The sequence below is a fragment of the Heterodontus francisci genome, chromosome 47, assembly GCF_036365525.1.
Source record: "Heterodontus francisci isolate sHetFra1 chromosome 47, sHetFra1.hap1, whole genome shotgun sequence".
Taxonomy (NCBI): domain Eukaryota; kingdom Metazoa; phylum Chordata; class Chondrichthyes; order Heterodontiformes; family Heterodontidae; genus Heterodontus; species Heterodontus francisci.
The window spans coordinates 5,791,786-5,813,423 of record NC_090417.1 but is presented as its reverse complement, the minus strand read 5'-3'; the positions used below and the strand labels follow the sequence as shown (position 1 = coordinate 5,813,423).

Sequence of the window (21,638 nt, the reverse complement as noted above, 5' to 3'; positions counted from 1 at the left end):
TGCAAAATTGAAGCACATGGGATTGGGGGTAAGGTACTGACAGAGAACTGGTTGGCAGACAGGAAACTATCTAAGAGTCGGAATAAACGGGTCTTTTTCCGAGTGGCAAGCAGTGATTAGTGAGGTACCGCGGGGATCAGTGCTAGGACCCCAGCTATTCACAATATAATGATATAGATAAGGGAATTAAATGTAATATATCCAAGTTTGCAGATAACACTAAGTTGGGTGGGAGTGTGAGGTGTAAGGAGAATGCAGAGAAGCTTCAATCTGATTTGGACAGGCTGAGTGAGTTGGCAAATACATGGCAGATGCAGTATAATGTGGATGAATGTGAGGTTATCCACTTTGGTGGCAAAAACAGGAAGGCAGATTATTATCTGAATGACGATAGATTGGGAAAGGGGGAGGTGCAGCAAGACCTGGGTGTCCTTGTACACCAGTTGCTGAAAGTAGGCATGCAGGTGCAGCAGGCAGTTAAGAAAGCAAATGGTATGTTGGCCTTCATAGCGAGAGGATTCGAGTACAGTAGCAAAGATGTCTTGCTGCAATTATACAAGGCCTTGGTGAGACCACATCTGGAGTATTGTGTGCAGTTTTGGTCTCCTTATCTGAGGGAGTGCAGCGAAGGTTCACTAGACTGATTCCTGGGATGGCAGGACTGATGTATGAAGAGAGATTGGGTATGATGAACATAAAATCTAAAAGAGAATCCGAGAAAAGGTTACTTTTGGGATAGTTTCTATTGGACGCTGTTAGCCTTGCAGAGAAGGTAATTATGTTTTAAACAGCTTCTGACCTTTTTGATTTTTTTTTTCCCTCAGGTGCTTCTGTTATTTAAAGCCAATGTGCGAGAGGGGATTAAACACTATTACGATGACTTGGATTTTAAAAACATTCTGGATCGCATACAAGCCAAGGTCAGTCTCTGTTGTGTATTAATCAGTAGCGGTTTGTACGCTTCTGGTCGCTTCTGTCACCAAATAATTTCTTTGAAATGCACTTGATCTGAACATTGTTCACCTCTGTTTTGAGGTCATTATTTACCTGACCAGTTCTACCAGTCTTTCCAAAGTTGCTGTATTCTCTACAATCATATGACAACCAAATTGTCACACGATAATATGAATGCCCATATCGGACAGGCAAATCTGTGTTCCGAACAGTTGTGGGTGGAGGGAATGTCGAGGAGAGGTAAAGCGTGCTTCATCGAGCCAGACCTTTCAGCTAGATTTTCATTATCAATTTCTACCTGCTAAATTTTCTTTTCTCCTTTGTATTGTCATGTCATTGTTTTCCAGTAAAGTGGGAAGGAGGGAGGGATGAAGAAGTTGCTCACTGGCCTACCCAAAAGCCATTGGTGATGGTGAGTTGGTCCATTGAGCTTCCCTAAAAAAAAAAACTTGGATTTATATAGTGCCTATCACAACTACCAGATGTCTCAAAGCATTTTACAGCCAATGTAGTAACTTTGTAATGTCGGAAACATGGCAGCCAATTTTCACACAGCAAGCTCCCACAAACAGCAATGTGATAAGTAGATAAAGTGTTTGTGATGTTGATTAAGGGATAAATATTTATCAGAACACCAGGGAGAATTCTGCTGCTGCGCTTCATGGGCTCTTTTACATCCACCTAAGAGGACAGACAGGGTCTTAATTTAACACCTCATCTGAAAGATGGCATCTCTGGCACTGCAGCACTCCCTCAGTACTGCATTACAGTGTCAGCCTCGATTTTTGTGTTTAAGTTCTGGAGTGAGATTTGAACCCATAACCTTCCTCCTCTGAAGTGACAGTGCTACACGCTGAGCCAGAGCGAACACAAAACAATCACCCAGAAATGACCAACTGATTGGCAAGAAACTTCTTCAGGCAAATTGACTTACTGATTTAGTTTTTTCATTTGCCTTTGTAAAGCAGTTAAGAGTAATTGTCATGGCTGTCATAATTCGATGTTGTAAACCTGGATCAATCCAGGACAGAGATCAGTTATTGTTCAGTCGCCTCTAAAACTGATGTGAAATGGAAGTCGTTTATGGTGGACAGCAGTTTAAGTTGCCAGGATAGTCATTCTTTCACAAATGCAGCTTTGAGTGCCTGACTCAGCCTTTCTACTGCAATGTATCAGAATGCTGATGTTGGGAAATCTATAACTGCTGCTTTCAGTCAGAGACAAATAGTTCCAATTGGCACAGTAGAAAGTTCCAGTACGTTTCTGGTACTGTGTGAAGATAAAATTGCTCTCAATTGAGTAGCAGAGAGTGACACATAATGTGAAAGCACAAGAATTTTGCTTTGAATTAAATGCAGCTGAATTGGAAACTAGGTAACTAACTCAAGGTACACCCTCCACATGAGTTGAAAAACATCTTCGACTTAATTACTTCGAACAATTCGAGGTTTGAATTTTTTTTACATGTTCAATTCCAATATGTTGCAGTACAGCAGAAACAATGATCCACTGACAGGATCCAAAAAAACTGGAGGGATGTATTTTGACAAATTTACCAGCTTAGTTGGCAGTGGTGGAGAATCAAGGCTGCCTTCTCCCAACAGTTCATTAGAGTGGACCTGTCTTGGGGAAACTCATCCATGGCTAGGAGACCATGGGACAGAATTGTCCCAAATTTGGCACCAGTTGGCACGAAAAGAGCAATCAGGTGCCAGACGATGGTGGGTGTGGGAAATGAAAATGTTATCACAGGGCAGTTCTTGGGTTGGGGGAATGGCACCATGTTTTACTCTGCATTCACCTAATTCTGGCTTCTTAGGCATGCCCACTTTCCATCTGTCTGCCATTGGCAGCTGTGTCTTCAGCTGCTTTGTCCCAAAACTCTGGAATTCCCTCTGTCAAACACTCTGCCTCTCTACCTGTCTTTTCTCCTTTAAGATGCTCCTTAAATCCTATCTCTGACCAAGTTTTTGGTCATCTGCCTGAATGTTGCCTTCCGTGGTTTGATGTCAAATTTTGCTTTATACAAAAAACATTCCAAAACATTATAAACAGAAGTTGTTGTTGCACCTAACTGTGTTAATCCGAATGGCCTTCATCTGATGCTGAGACTGGTTGTCTCAATTGAAAAGTTTTGTTCCCAACATCCCTCACCTTGAATGAGCTCCAACAAAATCCCAAAAGTTACAACCAGAAAAAATCTCATCTAACTCTTTGCAGGGTTTATGAATATTTGTTGGTCTGGGTGTGAAGTATTGGGGTAGAGGTAGGGAGAACAGTATTCTTCTCATTATCAGCAAACATGAGCTTCCCCTACAGGTGAGAAGTAAGAGAACAATGAGACAACTCAAAATAAAAACAAGAAATACTCAGCAGGTCTGGTAGCATCTGTGGAGAGAGAAGCAGAGTTAACGTTTCAGGTCAGTGACCCTTCATCAGAACATGAGATAACCCAGGTGAGTTATTGGTAGAGTCCTGGTAGTGAGCTGGCAGCATGCCTCCACCTTTTTGCCCACAAAAATAGACTTTATGTAATGTCAAATTTGAACTTTTATGTAATGTACTTTTACAAATTTTCTGAATGAAGTGCAATACAAATCAGTTTCTTTCAATGCAGTACATGAGGTGCCTCACTACACTTGCCATTAGAAGTTATATTGACAATGTACATCGACATTTTGTGCCAAACATTCTCTAGTGCGTGCAACCCAATGAGTTTTACACGGGTTCCAGTCCCTCGGTATACTATGGCAGGAGAGCCTTACAAAATGGCCTTTCTCCATTGAGCCTTTGCAGCGTCTGCCCCAAGCTTTAGCGCATCCCTCAGCACATTGCCCTGGACCTTGGAATGTGCCAGTTTGCGACACTGAGTCATGGACAGCTCTTTGCACTGGAAGACCAGCAAGTTGATGTTTATCTGTGTCTGTGTGTGTCTGGGAACAGGCCACAGAGCCCTTATTTCACCTGGGGGGTGAGCATTGGACAGTGTTTTTACCTGTGCACTGCTAGCACACAGTCTCAAAAACTGAGGCATATGGTCAACCACCCTTTATTGTGGGATTGCCTAAAATTTGGACCAAAAATCCCACCAAATTACATGAAACTGATAAGCCAGTGAGGCTGAATTTATTGAACAGTACCCTGCCCCGAGCCATGTATTAAATCTAGGATAACAAATGGCAGGCCACAGATTACAAGAGCAGATATTCCCTTCAGCCATTTTATGAATATCAATAGAACCCTCCAGATTGCATGACTGACTTGGAATCAATTTATTGCTCAAAATACACAGACTGTTTATTTTGCTCTTTTCCACTATATGCAAGGTGTACTGAACAGACTGAAATCAGCCATGGTGTAGGGAAAAAATATAGTGAAGAACAGTGACATTGCTATCAGGAGAGTCAAACTAATTTTATGGGGGCTTTTTGCATCCAAATACAAATAAAAGGGAGTGATTGAATTGTTGAGCTCTAGCTAATACATTGGAACCCCAGGGTTAGATTCCTATCTGGTATTTAAAGATGCTGTACTTTCAGAGCTGTCACTGTGTGTGAGATTGTCAACCATGTCCTGAGACATTAACTCAGTCTTAAAAATATCAAGCTGCATCTGTCGCATTGAAGGTAGGAGACAGTCGAGTGACAGGAAAAGACTTTTCTCTGCTCACTCTGAGCCTCTTTTACTGATTTGCTTTGACTATACCATTTATTTATAAAGATCTGAGCTGATACTTTCAATCTGACATCAGTTCAGAGGGATCTCGAATGTCTTGTAATGGTATTGTCAAGCAGGCTAAACATACAGTCACATTGAAGATTTCCCACAGACAGCAAAACAGGAAGTAAAAACCACTGATTAAAGAGCACAACATAAAGAGTTAAGGATAAAGTGTTCCAGTATGTGGCATGATCAAGGAGCTCGACAATGGAGATCCCTGATCGCTGTTTACTTCAGCCAATGCCAATTCTTGGGTTGGAAATGGAAGACCTATGGTTTCCATCAGAAAAAGGTTAAATGGGGCCCAAACAGCTTTTCATGACACCCACAGGGTCACTGACAACCTTGGGTATCCGACATTCCCCACTTATTGCCAATGTTGCTATGGGCTTGCATTCGCAGTGTCTTGCCTGAAGTCAAAGCATTTCTGCATGTGGCTTGGGAAGGAGGAGGCAAAGTGAAAAGCTCTTTTTCTCCTGCAAATCAATGAGTTTCTGGGCATGGGTGAAGAAATGTGTGTTGCTTGATGCACATTAGGCGATGTGTCCTGAGTGAGAGAGTGGACACTTCATCAGCTCAGCAATTAACTGGTGCAGAATAAATGTCAACTACACTTCTCTGCCAAATAACTCACTTGTCACAACCCAGCAGGATAGAGGCTTCAGGGATGCAATGCAATGTTTGCCACCCAAATTACAATGAGAAACTCTTGAACAGAGAAAAAGGAGCTGTTATGAGTGATGACAGCCAATGCTAAAGAGACAGTGTTGTAATGCTAACATCTACAAGCAAATTAGCAATGACAGACAGGAAAAGAGTCTCTGGTGCATCCGCCTTGTGCATCACAATATTAATACTCCCCACCCTAGCTGTATCCATGTGATCTGCTGGAAGAGTTAAGAAACCACATATAAATCCAGGTTAAATAGGGGGGGAAAAATCTGGAAATTTCCTCTCTGACCCTTTGAAGCAATCAAAACTCGTCCAGGAGATGACTCTGGTCCTGATTAATGCCAGGAAGTACCTGTACAAGGTGATCTCACCCCAGCCAGAAACAGGTCCAACTCTTATTGGAAGGAATTCAGTGAATAAATGTCCATCACAGGAGCTGGCAACCTGTTGCAAAGTTGTTTAACTGTGGTTTTTCTGCAGAGGAGTGCACAGACTGCCTGACACCATGGTGGGTATCAGATAAGCTATTGCCTGGTTTATGTGATGTCTTCAGTAGGACATAAACCTAGAAGTCAGAGTGCCACCTCCGAGCCACCCAAAACATCATTCAAAACAGAAGCAGGTTACAAAATAACAATCTTGATCTTCAGAAGGACAGACTTTTCTAAGTCACTCTGCACAATTCAGGAGGAGGGATGGCCTCCAGGCTGTAGAAGAACTGCAGGACTGGAGTATATTGTGCCCTGGCCTACAGCAGAGGCTACCAAAAGCTGTATCTGGTCTGTGTGTCAGGAAATAAGTACCCTGGGCCTATCTAATAACAGCATCCTGTCCAGGGTGTAAGGCTGTTTCAGAAGAGCCTTCTCCAAGATGTTCAAGGATTTAATGGAGTCATGGCGAATTAAGAATTGAGAGGGGGATGAACTGTTCTGTATGAAAGAGGAAACTGAGCTTCCTGGAGACAGATTTACCAATGGAGGAAGTCTGAGAGTTCCAGTTGGTGTCAGTAGATAGAGAGATCAAGAATCTTGATGGATGAAGAGGGACTCTTTGAGATTCATGATTGGAAGTTGGTCTGGAATGAATAGCCTGATTTGCAGGCCTTGGGGGGTCTGATATGAAATGAATCTGGATGGCCTCAAACCAATTCCTTGCAGTCATCGACCAGCAGGACAAAATAGTGAGTGTCAGAGCGAGACTGTTAGGGTGCTTAGTTTGGAAAATGCATATGTTTCATTGGGTTGGGGCCGAGAGTTAGAGAAAATGCAGCTATTTGAAAACAACGTGAATTATTGGGTTGGTTCTGTAACCATAGGCAGGTATTGATGTTGTAAATATCCTTAATGGAGTTGCTGCTAGCTTTAATGTATTTTCATGGGTTTAAACCTGAATAATTAATAGATAATATCTAGTAGCTCTCTTTCTAAAGCTTTATGGAGTCTTAAATATTCAGCAACAATGTGTGAATTAAAATCTTATTTGGAAAGCAAGTCTTGATTAATTCAACATTAGTCATGATATAGTTTGACAGAAACGGTAAATGAAAAAAAAACTATTCAATGGAATTGGCCCGAAAACCTTTTCAAATGAGCATTTTTATTGCGGTTTTGTTAAGGAAAGAAAACCATGCAGGTGTTGAACCAAATGTTAATACAGTAGCACAGAGGAACTGGACTTCAGGGAGGGAATAAAGACAGAAAAAAGCTTTAAACATAATGCAGGTGATTCAAGGTCTGAAAAGAGATGTTAGGATAGTACGTCAGTTAGAAATCCCTCTGTCAGCAATTTAGTTTGGAAGCAGCTATCCTCACTTCAGGTTACTTTCTGTGGTGATGTATGCTGAAGTGAGGCTATCATTGAATAAGTTGGGACTCACTTTCACTATTATAGGATAGCGTCTTCAAAGTGATCTCTGGAAAATTTCATCAAGGGAGCTGGTCTGCACTTGAGGAAAAACTTGTTGGGTTATTCCCACTGCAGTAAATAAAGGCTCAAAGAAATTTAATTTGCATTTTTAAAATGGCGAAGTTTCTGAGGGTGATTAGGAAAGGAATGGTCCCTCTATTTGGGAAGTCAGTGATGAGGGTTTATTGGTTCAAAATGGGCATGAAGGGGTTTGGAGAAATGTATTTCTGGTGAGAGTTGTTGAAGCATTGAATGCATTTTTGAAAGGTGCACAAAGATAAAAGACTCCAGAAAGAGAGCAGGATATTAAGAGATACTCCCTGGCTCTTGAATGCCAAAGGGAGGGCAAAGGGAAATATAAAATCTTCTGACCTGTTATGTGAGGTATTGTAGTCTTTGAGATGCTTTGTTTTGTAGTTTCTCACAGGCAAGCAATGGTAGACATCAGTGCCACATATCTGAGAGTTTAAACCCTCATGTTTAAACCAAAGAATTTGGTGTTTCCTCCTTGGGTGCAGCTTGGAATTTGCATCCAAAATTGTACTCAAAGCTGTCTCATTTTTTTCTGAAGTAATTTTACGCCAAGAATCCTCGCAATCCGCTTCAAATATGCCCAAACTTTACATTGGGTGTCTGTTATTAAAATAGGCATATATCAATGAAAGACCAAACCCTCACCTGTATATTTCTTTGAGTTTTAAAACTTAAAGTTTCAATTCATTCGATCATCATTCATGCACTTCAGGCAAAGAAGTTGTAACTGGGCAAACATTTAAATGTTTTAGTGTGGTTTATACATATGCCATGAAAATACATGAAAGGTGCAGAAGTAACAGGGTTGTTGTCATGGGTGACTTCAACTTCCCTAATATTGATTGGAACCTCCTTAGTGTAAACAGTTTGGATGGAGCAGTTTTTGTCAGCTGTGTCCAGGAAGGTTTCCTGACTCAATATGTAGATAGGGCGACTAGAGGGGAGACTGTGTTGGACTTGGTGCTTGGCAACGAACCAGGCCATTTGGCAGATCTCTCGGTAGGAGAGCATTTCGGTGATAGTGATCACAACTCCCTGACCCTTACTATAGTCATGGAGAGGGACAGGAGCAGACGGGATGCGAAAATATTTAATTGTGGGAGGGGGAATGACAATGCTATTGGGCAGGAACTGGGGAGCATAAATTGGGAACAGATGTTCTTGGAAATGCACGACAGAAATGTGGAGGTTGTTTAGCGAGCACTTGCTGCGACTGCTGGATAGGTTTGTCCCGATGAGGCAAGGAAGGGATGGTAGGATGAAGGAACCTTGGATGACAAGAGATGTGGAACAGCTAGTCAAGAGGAAGAAGGAAGCTTACTTAAGGTTGAGGAAGCAAGGATCAGACAGGGCTCTCGAGGGTTACAAGGTAGCCAGGACGGAACTGAAGAATGGACTTAGGAGAGCTAGAAGGGGACATGAAAAAGTCTTGGCGGGTAGGATTAAGGAAAATCGCAAGGCGTTCTACACTTATGTGAGGAACAAGAGGATGGCCAGAGTGAGGGTCGGGCCGATCAGGGATAGTGGAGGGAACTTGTGCCTGGAGTTGGAGGAGGTAGGGGAGGTCCTAAATGAATACTTTGCTTCAGTATTCACCAGTGAGGGGGACCTGGTCGTTTGTGAGGACAGTGTGGAACAGGCTGATATGCTCGAACAGGTTGAGGTTAAGAGGGAGGATGTGCTGGAAATTTTGAATGATATGAGGACAGATAAGTCCCCGGGGCCAGACGGGGTATACCCAAGGATATTACGGGAAGCGAGGGAAGAGATTGCTGCGCCTTTGGCGATGATCTTTGCGTCCTCGCTGTCCACTGGAGTAGTACCGGATGATTGGAGGGTGGCAAATGTTGTTCCCTTGTTCAAGAAAGGGAATAGGGATAACCCTGGGAATTATAGACCAGTCAGTCTTACGTCAGTAGTGGGCAAATTATTGGAGAGGATTCTGAGAGACAGGATTTATGATTATTTGGAAAAGCATGGTTTGATTCGAGACAGTCAGCATGGCTTTGTGAGGGGCAGGTCATGCCTCACAAGCCTTATTGAATTCTTTGAAGATGTGACAAAACACAACGATGAAGGAAGAGCAGTGGATGTGGTGTATATGGATTTTAGCAAGGCGTTTGATAAGGTTCCCCATGGTAGGCTCATTCAGAAAGTAAGGAGGCATGGGATTCAGGGAAAGTTGGCTGTCTGGATACAAAATTGGCTGGCCCGTAGAAGTCAGAGGGTGGTAGCAGATGGAAAGTATTCAGCATGGAGCTCGGTGACCAGTGGTGTTCCACAAGGATCTGTTCTGGGACCTCTGCTCTTTGTGATTTTTATAAATGACTTGGATGAGGAAGTGGAAGGCTGGGTTAGCAAGTTTGCCGATGACACGAAGGTTGCTGGAGTTGTGGATAGTGTGGAAGGCTGTTGTAGGTTGCAACAGGACATTGACAGGATGCAGAGCTGGGCTGAGAAGTGGCAGATGGAGTTCAACCTGGAAAAGTGTGAAGTGATTCATTTTGGAAGGTCGAATTTGAATGCGGAATACAGGCTTAAAGACAGGATTCTTGGTAGTGTGGAGGAACAGAGGGATCTTGGGGTCCATGTCCATAGATCGCTCAAAGTTGCCACCCAAGTTGATTGGGTTGTTAATGAAAGCCAACACACCATATGCCTTCTTAACAGGGGGATTGAGTTTAAGAGCCGCGAGGTTATGCTGCAGCTCTATAAGGCCCTGGTTCGACCACAGTTGGAATATTGTGTTCAGTTCTGGTCGCCTCATTATAGGAAGGATGTGGAAGCTTTCGAGAGGGTGCAGAGGAGATTTACCAGGATGCTGCCTGGACTGGAGGACATGTCCTACGAAGAAAGATTGAGGGAGCTAGGGCTTTTCTCATTGGAGCGAAGAAGGATGAGAGGTGACTTGATAGAGGGGTACAAGATGATGAGAGGCATAGATAGAGTGGATAGCCAGAGACTTTTTCCCAGGGTGGAAAGGGCTATCACCAGGGGGCATCATTTTAAGGTGATTGGAGGAAGGTTTCGGGGAGATGTCAGAGGTAGGTTCTTTACACAGTGAGTGGTGGGTGCGTGGAATGCGCTGCCAGCGGTGGTAGCAACAGCAGATACGTTAGGGGCATTTAAGCGACTCTTGGATAGGTACATGGATGATAGTAGAATGAAGGGCAGGTAGTTAGTTTGATCTTAGAGTAGGTTAAAGGTTCGGCACAACATCGTGGGCCAAAGGGCCTGTACTATGCTGCACTGTTCCATGTTCTATATAGAACAGTTTTCTGTGTGTATATTTGTGAAAAAATGCTAGAAACAATTAAAAGACCAAAAAGATGACATTTTTGTTTCAGTTGCAGCTAAAAATTTAGCTGCTATGTTGAGAAACAATTGGAGGATACTTGGATTTGAGAGTCAGGGCTGTGGTCTGTTTTGTGAGCAGAGATTTGCTCCAGCAGATAACCTGATGGGCTGGCCTGAAGATTGAAGACATGTGGGCATATTATACATGCATGCATAACTTAAATTCTGCCATCTTTTAAGGCACTTAATAGATTTCTAACCTGGTTATGTGTGTGTTTCGAGGTGAAAATAGAGAGGAAATTCTAAGCTGAGATTTTGTACTAATATTGCTGATCTGCATCTCTTGCTCTTAAGGAAATTTAGCTGCAAACTTTGTAAGGTAGATCACAGAACTTGCCAATTTTCTAAAGTGCTGCACTGGATTGTCAACCTACATTATGTGCTCAAGTCTCTGGCTTTGTGCTTGGGCCACAAACTATGGGTAATGTTAATCTGCATATAGATTGGGCAAATCAAATTAGTCACAATACCGTAGAGGAGGAACTCATGGAATGTAAACAGGATGGTTTTCTGGACCAATACGTTGAGAACAGGCCATCCTCGACTGGGTATTGTGTAATGAGAGAGGAATAATTGTCAGTCTAGTTGTGCGAGACCCCTTGAGGATGAGCAACCATATTATGATAGAATTCTTCATCAAGATGGAGAGTGACTTAGTTGATTCTGAGACGAGGGTCCTGAATCTTAATAAAGGAAACTGCAAAGGTATGAGGTGCTAGTTGGCTACGATGGATTGGGAAACGTTACTTAAAGGGAGGACGGTGGAAAGGCAATGGTGAACATTCAAAGAGCGCATGAACTGCAACAATTGTTTATTCCTGTCTGGCGCAAAAGTAAAACGGCAAAGGTAGCCAAGCCGTGGCTTACAAGGGAAATTAGAGATAGCATTAGATCCAAGGAAGAGGCATACTAATTTGCCAGAAAAAACAACAGACTTGAGGATTGGGAGCAGTTTAGAATTCAGCAAAGGAGGACCATGGGATTGATTAAGAAGGGGAAAATAGAGTACGAGAGTAAGCTTGCGGGGAACATAAAAACTGACTGTAAAAGTTTCTATAGGTATGCGAAGAGAAAAAGATTGGTGAAGACAAATGTAGGTCCCTTACAGTCAGAAACAGGGAATTTATTAAGGGGAACCAAGAAATGGCTGACCAACTAAATGCATACTTGGGTTCTAGCTTCACAAAGGAGGACACAAATATCAGACCAGAAATGTTGGGGAACACAGGGTTTAGTGAGAGGGAGGAACTGAAGGAAATCATGGAGAAATACTGTTGGGGAAATTGCTGGGATTGAAGGCTGATCAATCCTCAGGGCCTGATAATCTACATCCCACAGTACTTAAGGAAGTGGCCTGAGAAATAGTGGATGCATTGGTGGTCATCTTCCAAGATTCTATAGACTTGGGAACAGTTCCTACAAATTGGAAGGTAGCTAATGTAACCCCACTATTTAAAAAGGGAGGTAGAGAGAAAACAGGGAATTAGAGACCAGTCAGCCTGACGTCAGTAGTGGGGAAAATTCTGGAGTCCATTATCAAAGATTTCATAGCAGAGCACTTGGAAAACAGCGGTAGAATCAGACAGCATCAGCATGGATTTACGAAAGGGAAATCATGCTTGACAAATCTACTAGAATTCTTCGGGGATGTAACTAGTAGCGTTGATGAGGGACAGCCAGTGGATGTGGTTGATTTGGACTTTCAGAAGGCTTTCGACAAAGTCCCACATAAGAGATTAGTGTGTAAAATTAAAGCGCATGGGACTGGGGGTAGTGTATTACGATGGATATAAAATTGGTTGGCGGACAGGAAACAGAGAGTAGGGATAAACGGGGCTTTTTCCGAATGGCAGGCAGTGACTAGTGGGGTACCGCAAGGATCGGTGCTAGGACCCCAGCTATTCACAATATGTGTTAATGATTTAGATGAGGGAACTAAATGTGATATCTCCAAATTTGCAGATGACACAAAACTGGGTGGGAGGGTGAGTTGTGAGGAGGATGCAGAAAGACTTCAGGGTGTTTTGGACAAGTTGAGTGAGTTGGCAAATGCATGGCAGATGCAGTATAATGTGGATCAATGTGAGGTTATCCACTTTGGTAGCAAAAACAGGAAGGCAGATTATTATCTGAATGGCTGGAAACAGAGAGGGGAATATGCATTGAGACCTGGGTGTTCTCGTACACCAGTCGCTGAAGGTAGGCATGCAGGTGCAACGGACGGTAAAAAAGGCAAACGGTATGTTGGTCTTCATAGCGAGAGGATTCGAGTACAGGAGCAGGGATGTCTTGCTGCAATTATACAGGGCCTTGGTGAGGCCACACCTGGAATATTGTGTGCAGTTTTGGTCTCCTTATCTGAGGAAGAATGTTCTTGCTATAAAAGGAGTGCAGTGAAGGTTTACCAGACTGATTCCTGGGATGGCGGGACTGACGTATGAGGAGAGATTGAGTCGGTTAGGATTATATTTGCTGGAGTTCAGAAGAACAAGGGGGGATCTCATAGAAACCTGTAAAATTCTAATAGGACTTCACAGGGTAGATGCAGGAAGGATGTTCCCGATGGTGGGGGAGTCCAGAACCAGGGATCATTGTCTAAGGATTTGGGGTAAACCTTTCAGGACTGAGATGAGGAGAAATTACTTCACCCAGGGAGTGGTGAGCCTGTGGAATTCGCTACCACAGAAAGCACTTGAGGCCAAAACATTGTATGTTTTCAAGAAGGAGTTAGATATAGCTCTTGGGGCGAAAGGGATCAAAGGATATGGGGGGGAAGGTGGGAACAGGTCACTGAGTTGGATGATTGGCCATGATGATAATGAATGGCGGAGCAGGTTCGAAGGGCCGAATGGCCTACTTCTCCTATTTTCTGTGTTTCAAATGCGATAAGAGTGTGATCATTGAGCCACAGTGGACACGAGCACTGTCACTGGCACTTTGAAAAACTCAAGTTAATTGGGAATAGTCAGCAGGCTTTGTGAAAGGGAGATCATGTTTAACCAATTTATTTGAAGGAGTAACATGTGCCGTGAATAAAGGGGAGCCCGTTGACGTACTGTAATTGAATTTCCAGAAGGCATTTGACAAGGTGCCACATAAAAGGTTATTGTGCGAAGTAGGAGCTCATGGTGTAGGGGGTAACATATTAGCATGGATAGAAGATTGGCTGGCTGACAGAAAACAGAGTATGCATAAATGGGTCCTTTCCTGATTGGAGTCCCACAAAGGTCTGTGCTGGGGCCGCAACTTTTTACAATTTATATCAATGACTTAGATGAGGAGGGCAATGGCTTGGTAGCTAAATTTGCAGATGACACAAAGATAGGTAGGAAAGTATGTTGTGAAGAGGACATAAGGAGCTTGCAGACTGATATAGATCGGTTGACTGAGTGTGAAAAAATCTGGCAGCTGGAGTGTAATGTAGGAAAATGTGAAGTTGTTCACTTTGGCAGGAAGAATAAAAAAGCAGAGTATTACTTAAATGGAAAACGACTGCAGAACTCAGTTGTAGAGGGATCTCGGTGTTCCAATGCATGAGTCACAAAAGGTTAGTATGCAGGTACAGAAAGTAATAAACAATGCTAATGGAATGCTAAAATAAAAGCAATATACTGCAGATGCTGGAAATCTGATGGAATGCTATCTTTCATTATGAGAGGAATTGAAAATAAAAGTAAGGATGTGATGCTTCAGTTATACAGGGCATTGGTGAGACCACATCTCGAAAACTGTATGCAGTTTTGGTCTCCTTATTTAAGGAAGGATGTAAATGCATTGGAGGCGGTTCAGAGGAGGTTTACTAGATCGATACCTGGAATGAGCGGGTTGTCTGAAGAGGAAAGGTTGGACAGACTGGGCTTGTTTTCACTGGAGTTTAGAAGAGTGAAGGGAGACTTGATTGAAGTATAGAAGATCCTGAACTGTCTTGACAAGGTGGATGTGGAAAGGATGTTTCCTCTTGTGGGGGAGTCCAGAACTAGGGAGCACTGTTTTTAAAATTAGGGGGTCATCCTTTTTGGACAGAGATGAGGAGAAATGTTTCCTTAGGGTTGTGCGACTTTGGAACTCTCTGCCTCAGAAGGTGGTGGAGGAGGGGGTCATTGAATATTTTTAAGGTGGAGGTAGATTAATTCCCTTGCCTAACAAGGATCTAAGGTTATCGGGGTCGATGGAAATGTGGAATCCGAGACACAAACAGATCAGCCATAATCTCATTGAATGGCAGAGCAGGCTTGAGGGGCCGAATAGCCTACTTCTGCCCCTAATTCATATGTTCGTATGTACAATGGGACAGAATGATCTCAGCAAAAGGAAGAAAGCAAGCTTGAACTTATCCCTCACTCCAAAATTCTTTTCATTTCTCAAAAGCGATTGGAAGCCCCTAAAATCAAAGGCTTAAAAAGTGATGAATTGAGACATGAGATGAAACCAACTTTCCCAAGCAGATTGCAAGGAAGACTTATTATGGGTTACATCAACAGGAGGCTGTGTTAAAAACTCTCTGCCATTTTTGACCTACTTTGCTGCACTTTGTTCTCTTCATCACAAAGCACTTAATTTGCACTTGTTTCCAGGGCAGATGACAGCAAGTGTTCCAGTCAGTAATTCAGTCCCAAGCAAGTAATAAAACAAGACAAGCTGCTCTCAGGAAACTCTTGGGAGCTGTGAAGGATTCTTGACTTGGTCAAATTTCATTCTGCAGCGAAATAGCAACCTGTCACTTGAAATTGGACCTGGGCTGGTGGAATTACTCTTCACAAAAAAACAGCAGAAGGTCTGGCATTCTATTTAATTAATCACAGACAAGCAAAATCCCATTGAGAAATTGCATGATTCAAAGCTCTGCATTTCCCACCCTTCTTGTTTTTCTCCTTGCTTTACATTAAAAGAAAACCTTCAGCCTTGCTCTGGTTAATGCTGAAGGTTATTGCTGCGGGCTCAGTTGTTACAGCACAGAAGGAGGCCATTCAGCCCATCGAGTCCATGCCAGCATTCCTCTTTATCTTTGTAAAGAATAACGGAACATCTTTATACATAGACGATCTTGTATCAATGCAGGTTGTCTCTCTCTGTTAGTAAGGCTGAGATTCCATGGTTGGCAGTGATGTGGAATCCTATTGGCCTTTAAATCTGTTCCTGCTCAGTCCTGACGAGCCACTAAATCTTCTGCTAATATTCTGCTCAGATGAGGATTTCTCTAAACTGGGGATGGACAATCAATTTTCTTTGGATGAAGAATTAAATGGGCTGCTGTACAGTCGATCGATCAGAACAAGAGCAGCAAAGGAAATTGGAACATAAATGGGTCGTGTACTCCAAAGTAATTGGACTTGTCAAATGAACTGTATTGAGGTGAAATTGTGGTTGTGAATTAGCTGTTCAGTATGTGTATGAAAGGGGAACATTTTCATGTTTGAATTAAGGAATGATGGAAGTGCATTGGGTAATTTTCTCTGTTGGACTTGGAAAGCCATGAGAAATGGCTCACTTCATTTGTATGTCACCGTTTTCCTCCCTTCCCCTGTGTAATGCTGCTAGTGCTCTGGGCATGTCCCTCAGGATGGTCCAGGAGCCTCATGGATGCAGTGAACAATTTTCCAGTGAAGGAGTGCTGGCTACCTGCACCAGGCAGTTCCCCAGTTTGAGAGAGTGGCAAGGGGAAGGGAGACAGTGGGAGAGGATGGATTATTGGGCATGGAGAGCACTGGTGTTAAGGGAAGCAAAGGAAGTGCTGCCTCAATTTTCTTTTCAAATCTCAAATGGTACAGCCACCAAAAGGCAAGATACCTTAAGTGCCATGTGCTGCTGAGGCATTCCAGCCCCAATTGAAATGAAAGTCAGGGGCTTAGTGGGCCTAATAGTCAACTGTGCATGAGTTCTCTACACTCTTCCAATTCTAGCTTCTTGCTCATCTCTGAATTTATTCACTGCAGGCATTACTTCGGCCGTGAAGCTCTCTATCTCTCTGCCTCTCTCCTTTCAGGCACTCCTTAAAACCTACCACTTTTAGTCAACTTTTGGTCACCTGTCCTCATACTTCATTTACTGACTGAAAACTAATACAGCTCCAGGATCTCCGTCTGGTCGCAGTCAGGGAAGCTTTGATTTGGGTCAGCTCTTCTGGCTTACTTAGCAAAACTTCCTGCTCCTGATGATTATCAATTAGGTGTCAGCCGTGGCTCAATTGGTAGCACTCTTGTCTCGGAGTCAGAAGATTCTGTATTCAAGTCCCACTCCTGGACTTGAGCATAAAAATCTAGGCTGATGTTCCAGTGCATTACTGAAGGAGTGCTGCACTGTCTTTCAGACAAGATGTTAAACTGAGGCTCTGTCATGTAGATGTGAAAGATCCCATGGCACCATTTTAAAGAAGAGCAGGGCAGTTATCCCCAGTGTCCTGGCCTTCATCACCATCACAAAAACAAGTTATTTGCTTATTATAACATTGCTGTTCGTGGGAGCTTGCTGCGTGGAAATTGGCTGCAGCGTTTCCTGCATTGCAACAGTGAGTACATTTCAAAAGTCCTTCACTCGCTACCAAGCACTTTGAGACATCCAGTAGTCACGAAAGGTACTGTATAAATACAAATTTTTTTTTAACTACAGTTGGATGTCAGGTGAGAATGGGATCGAGAGATGCCCACCCATGGTCCTGATGAACCAGGGAGCTGGCCCCCAGCAAGGGGTCTTGGCTTTCAGGGACGGGCAAGAGGGGATTAAATAAAGTGGATTTAAAACATTGGGAATATACAGTCCCATTGGTTTTTACTTGGCAATGTTGTTGGATGAGATCTTTAAAATGGAAGGTTCTTGGACCCTATTGTAGGAGCTGGATCCATTTCTAAACAGCTTCATTAATGGTGTAAAATAAAAACAAAGTGCTGGAAATACTCTGCTTCTCTCTCCACAGATGCTGCCAGACCTGCTAAGTTAACGTTTCAGGTCAGTGACCAATTCTGATGAAAAGTCACTGACCTGAAACGTTAACTTTGCTTCTCTCTCCACAGATGCTGCCAGACCTGCTGAGTATTTCCAGCACTTTGTTTTTATTTTAGATTTCCAGCATCTGCAGTATTTTGCTTTTATTATTCATTTCTCTAACTCTATGGAAAATGCAATTTAAGATATTTCAGCATTTGGTGTGTTGATTACTAACTCATTGGTGCTGGGAATCTTAAGGAGAAAATATACTTTTGAAAAGAAACACAATTAAAAAAAAACAAATCTTTCTGATCCCTTGAGCACAGATAAAGTTGCTGGAAGTTTCATTTTTAATTATTGTGAAGGACAACAGCAGTTTAAAACCAGCCCTGCAGGCCCATGTGTCTGAAACAAATCATTTCAGAATCTGTCATGAAATTAAATCTTGTTAAATGACATATTCAGAGAGAGCACTGAAAACCGAGATGAGCTGATGGTAAATGATAATTAAATTGCACTTCGAAGCAGCATGTGTAAAATCAAACATAACATTCCAGCCTCAAATATCACACATTTCTAGTGCAACATAATTGGAAGTAATTTTGAAATCTCAATGGCATGCTGTTCTCTGTATCTCGGATGCTCCACCTCCTCTGTTATCCCCATTTGTATTCCATTCTGACATGAGTGGTATTCTATTCAAGCTGAACCAGGACAGTGAGAGCTAGTTATTTGACTAATATAGACATCAGAGTCAAGCCTGAACCTGTCCTAATCGTTTGTGGTCCAGTCTGTGGTTAGGAGCAGAAACCCCACAGCTCAGGCTGCTAGATTCTTATTCCTGTCACTCACTTGTTAAAATAATAGAAGGATGTAGCACAGAGGAGGCCATTCAGCCCATTGTGCCTGTGTTGACTTTAATAGAGCTCTCCAATTAGTCCCATTCCCCCGCTGTTTGCTCAGAACCCATTCAATCCAATTCCTTTTTGAATGTTACTAATGAATCTGCTTGCATTACCTTTTCAGGCAGCGCATTCCAGATCATAACTCGTTGCATTAAAAAAAAGTTTCCCGGTGTGGTCTTTGATTCTTTTGCCAATTACCTTTAATCAGTGAGCGTTCTTTGTTTGCAACTCTGCCACTGGGAACAATTTCTCCTTGTTTACTCTGACAGAGTTATTCCAAATCATGAATATTTTTATCAAATCTCCTCTTAACCTTCTCTACTCTAAGGAGAACATCCCAGTCTCTCCACTTAACTGAAGTCCTTCATACGTGGTATAATTCTTGTAAATCTCTTCTGCACCCTCCCCAAGGCCTTAACATCCTTCCTATTGTGTCATGCCTGGAATTGAACAATCTTCCATCTGAGCTCCAACCAGCGTTTTAGAAACATTTAGTAGAACATCCTTCTTTTGTACAATCTACTTCTATTCGGTAAATACACCCCAAGGTCTCTCTGTTACTGCACCCTTTTTCAAACTGTAACATTTATTTCATATTGCCTCTCCTCATTTTTCCTATCAAAATGCATCACTTCACAATTTATATGTTAAATTTCACCAGCCTCATATTTACTGGATTCTGGAGTATAAAGGGCATAATTTGCAAGTTTGCAAATGATAAGAAACTTAAGTCCAAGTCATTAAAATATATCAAAAAGTGCAGTGGTCCCAATACCAACCCTGGAGCAACTGCTTCCTTCCAGTCTGAAAAACAACCATCCACAACTACAGTCCCTGACTCAATTATTGGCCTTGAATATTTTGCTAACAAGTCTATTGTGTGGAACTTTATCAAATGCCCATTTGAAAGTCCAGATACACATCAACCTCGCAACTCTCATCTACCCTCTCTCTTGCTTTGTCAAATAACTCAATCAAGTTAGTCAACCAAAATTTGCCTTTAACAAATCCATGCTGACTTTCATGTATGAGCTCATACTTTTCTAAATGCCAATTAATTATGTCCCAGATTATTGTTTCTAAAAGCTTCCCCATCACTGACATTAGGCTGACTGGCCTATAATTGCCAGGTTAATCCCTCTCCCCTTTTTTTTGAACCAGGTGTAATTTTTGCAATCCTACAGTCCTCTGGCACAATCCCCATCCCGAAGGATGATTGGAAGATTGTGGCAAAAGCTTTCACAATTTCCACCCTTCCTTAAGTATGGAATGGATCCCATCAGGACCAGGTGACTTTTCTTCGAGTACTGTTAATCTTTTAAGTACCTCCTCTTTATCCTATCCAGTTTCTCTACTGCCTCCTCCTTTACTGCTACATTGACAGTATCCTTGTCTCTCATGATTTCAGATGTAAAGTACTCAGTTGGTACTGCAGCTATGCCCTCTGCCTCCACAAGAATAACTCCTTTTTGGTCTCTCATGGACCCAGCTTTGCAGCATTGGAAAACCTGTGTGGCTCTGGTGTAATCTGTGGAAACTTCAGGCCTGCCCAAAATGAGATGCTGCTAATTAGAACCAGATTTGGGGCAAGATCTTGCTGGCTTGTAGATTGAGGAGTCTTTCATTTTATCCAACAGGACTGAATTTCAACTTGGGGGCCCCAGAGGTGACAGACCAGAATCTGACCCACTGTGCCAGCTTGAAACGTAAAACTTGCCATAACATTTGATTTTTTAAAAACTGGGGTGGGGGTGCCACAATGGAGGGGGAGGGAGGACAAATTATCAAGGAACAACTTTTATTTCCTCCCTTAATGATATCTCAACGAGAGATAATAGTAAAAGGCCTGAAAGCTCTGCAAAAGAGGAGAAGAAAAGTGGTTGTAATTGTTACGTTTGTACTTTTAATGGGTCTGGAATGGAATGAATTGTAAAGTGATGAGCAACATTGTACTGTAAATTAAAATAGAGCTCTGTTAACGCATTGCATCAGACTCTACATAGCAAATGTACAAGATGCTTAAAGCAGTACTTTGTGTTCAGCTGATTCAGTACCGTGCTTAAATGCAATTATGGTCTCATTGTTGGGTATTCATGAGCTATATTGGAAGTTGAATCACCCTTTAACATTGATTTTGCACCTAGGCTACTGATGGCACACTAGGATATAAATAAAATCCTCTCCATGTCTCCAAAAATATCATGATCTTGGCGTTTCTTGGGACTGGAAGCTGCCACAGGAAATAACAGCAGAATTTGTATTCGCTGCCCCACCACCAGCAGTCATTGTTGGTGGTCGCAGGTGAATAATGATTCTTTGGATGCTGGTCACCCTCCAGTACATTAACCAAAGGCCAGTGAAGAAACAAGCTCTTCAGCCATTTCCTTCACATGATTTTTTACCTTCTGATGATTCTGATTGGGAGCAGTAGTATTGAATTCATACTGACAAAGTCAAATGAGCGATGATCTATCTCAATGACATCTCTATGTGTCAGCAAATGCTTTCAGTTCTTACTGCCCCGTCAGATGGATGTAATAATATGGAACGATTTTGAAGAAGAGGACCGAGTTCGCCCCAAAGTCCTGGTCAACATCACAAAAACAGATTATTACTGTTTGTGACATCTTGCCATGTGCAAATTGACTGGGTTTCCTGAATTACAACAGTGACTACACTTCAAAAAGTATATCATTGGATTTAAAGCACTTTGTGAGCTCGTGAAAGGCGCGATATCAAAGCAAGTCTGTCCATATTTCTATCGTCGCTGGCAGTGCAATGGGAAATGTAAAATGGGAGAGTGCTGTTCAGAAGTGGAGTTCCACTTTTATCATTTTCTTTTCTTTCTTTTCTTTTGGGCCTCCTTATCTCGAGAGACAATGGATACGCGCCTGGAGGTGGTCAGTGGTTTGTGAAGCAGCGCCTGGAGTGGCTATAAAGGCCAATTCTGGAGTGACAGGCTCTTCCACAGGTGCTGCAGAGAAATTTGTTTGTTGGGGCTGTTGCACAGTTGGCACAGTTCAAACTTTTATCATTACTCCAATGCATAATATAGCTCTGCCTCCAAACTGCAATACAATTGTTGTAACAATAGCTTTTGTCTGCAGCTCACTTCCAATTGCAGTTTGTCAGTGACAGCAACTTCACAGATTTGATTTATCTCTTACTGTC

The 21,638-nt window shown here is 42.5% G+C and overlaps 1 protein-coding gene across 5 annotated transcripts in view; it reads left to right on the top strand.

Annotated features, from left to right (window-relative positions):
- The window catches only part of zgc:110329 (uncharacterized protein LOC550500 homolog), a 331,911-nt gene that overhangs the window by 241,400 nt on the left and 68,873 nt on the right, over window positions 1–21,638 (top strand). For all 5 annotated transcript variants that reach the window (XM_068023414.1, XM_068023409.1, XM_068023413.1 and 2 more), the window contains one exon: window positions 825–920. In XM_068023414.1, coding sequence (XP_067879515.1) covers window positions 825–920 — 96 coding nt within the window. The remainder of the gene's footprint in view (window positions 1–824; window positions 921–21,638) is intronic.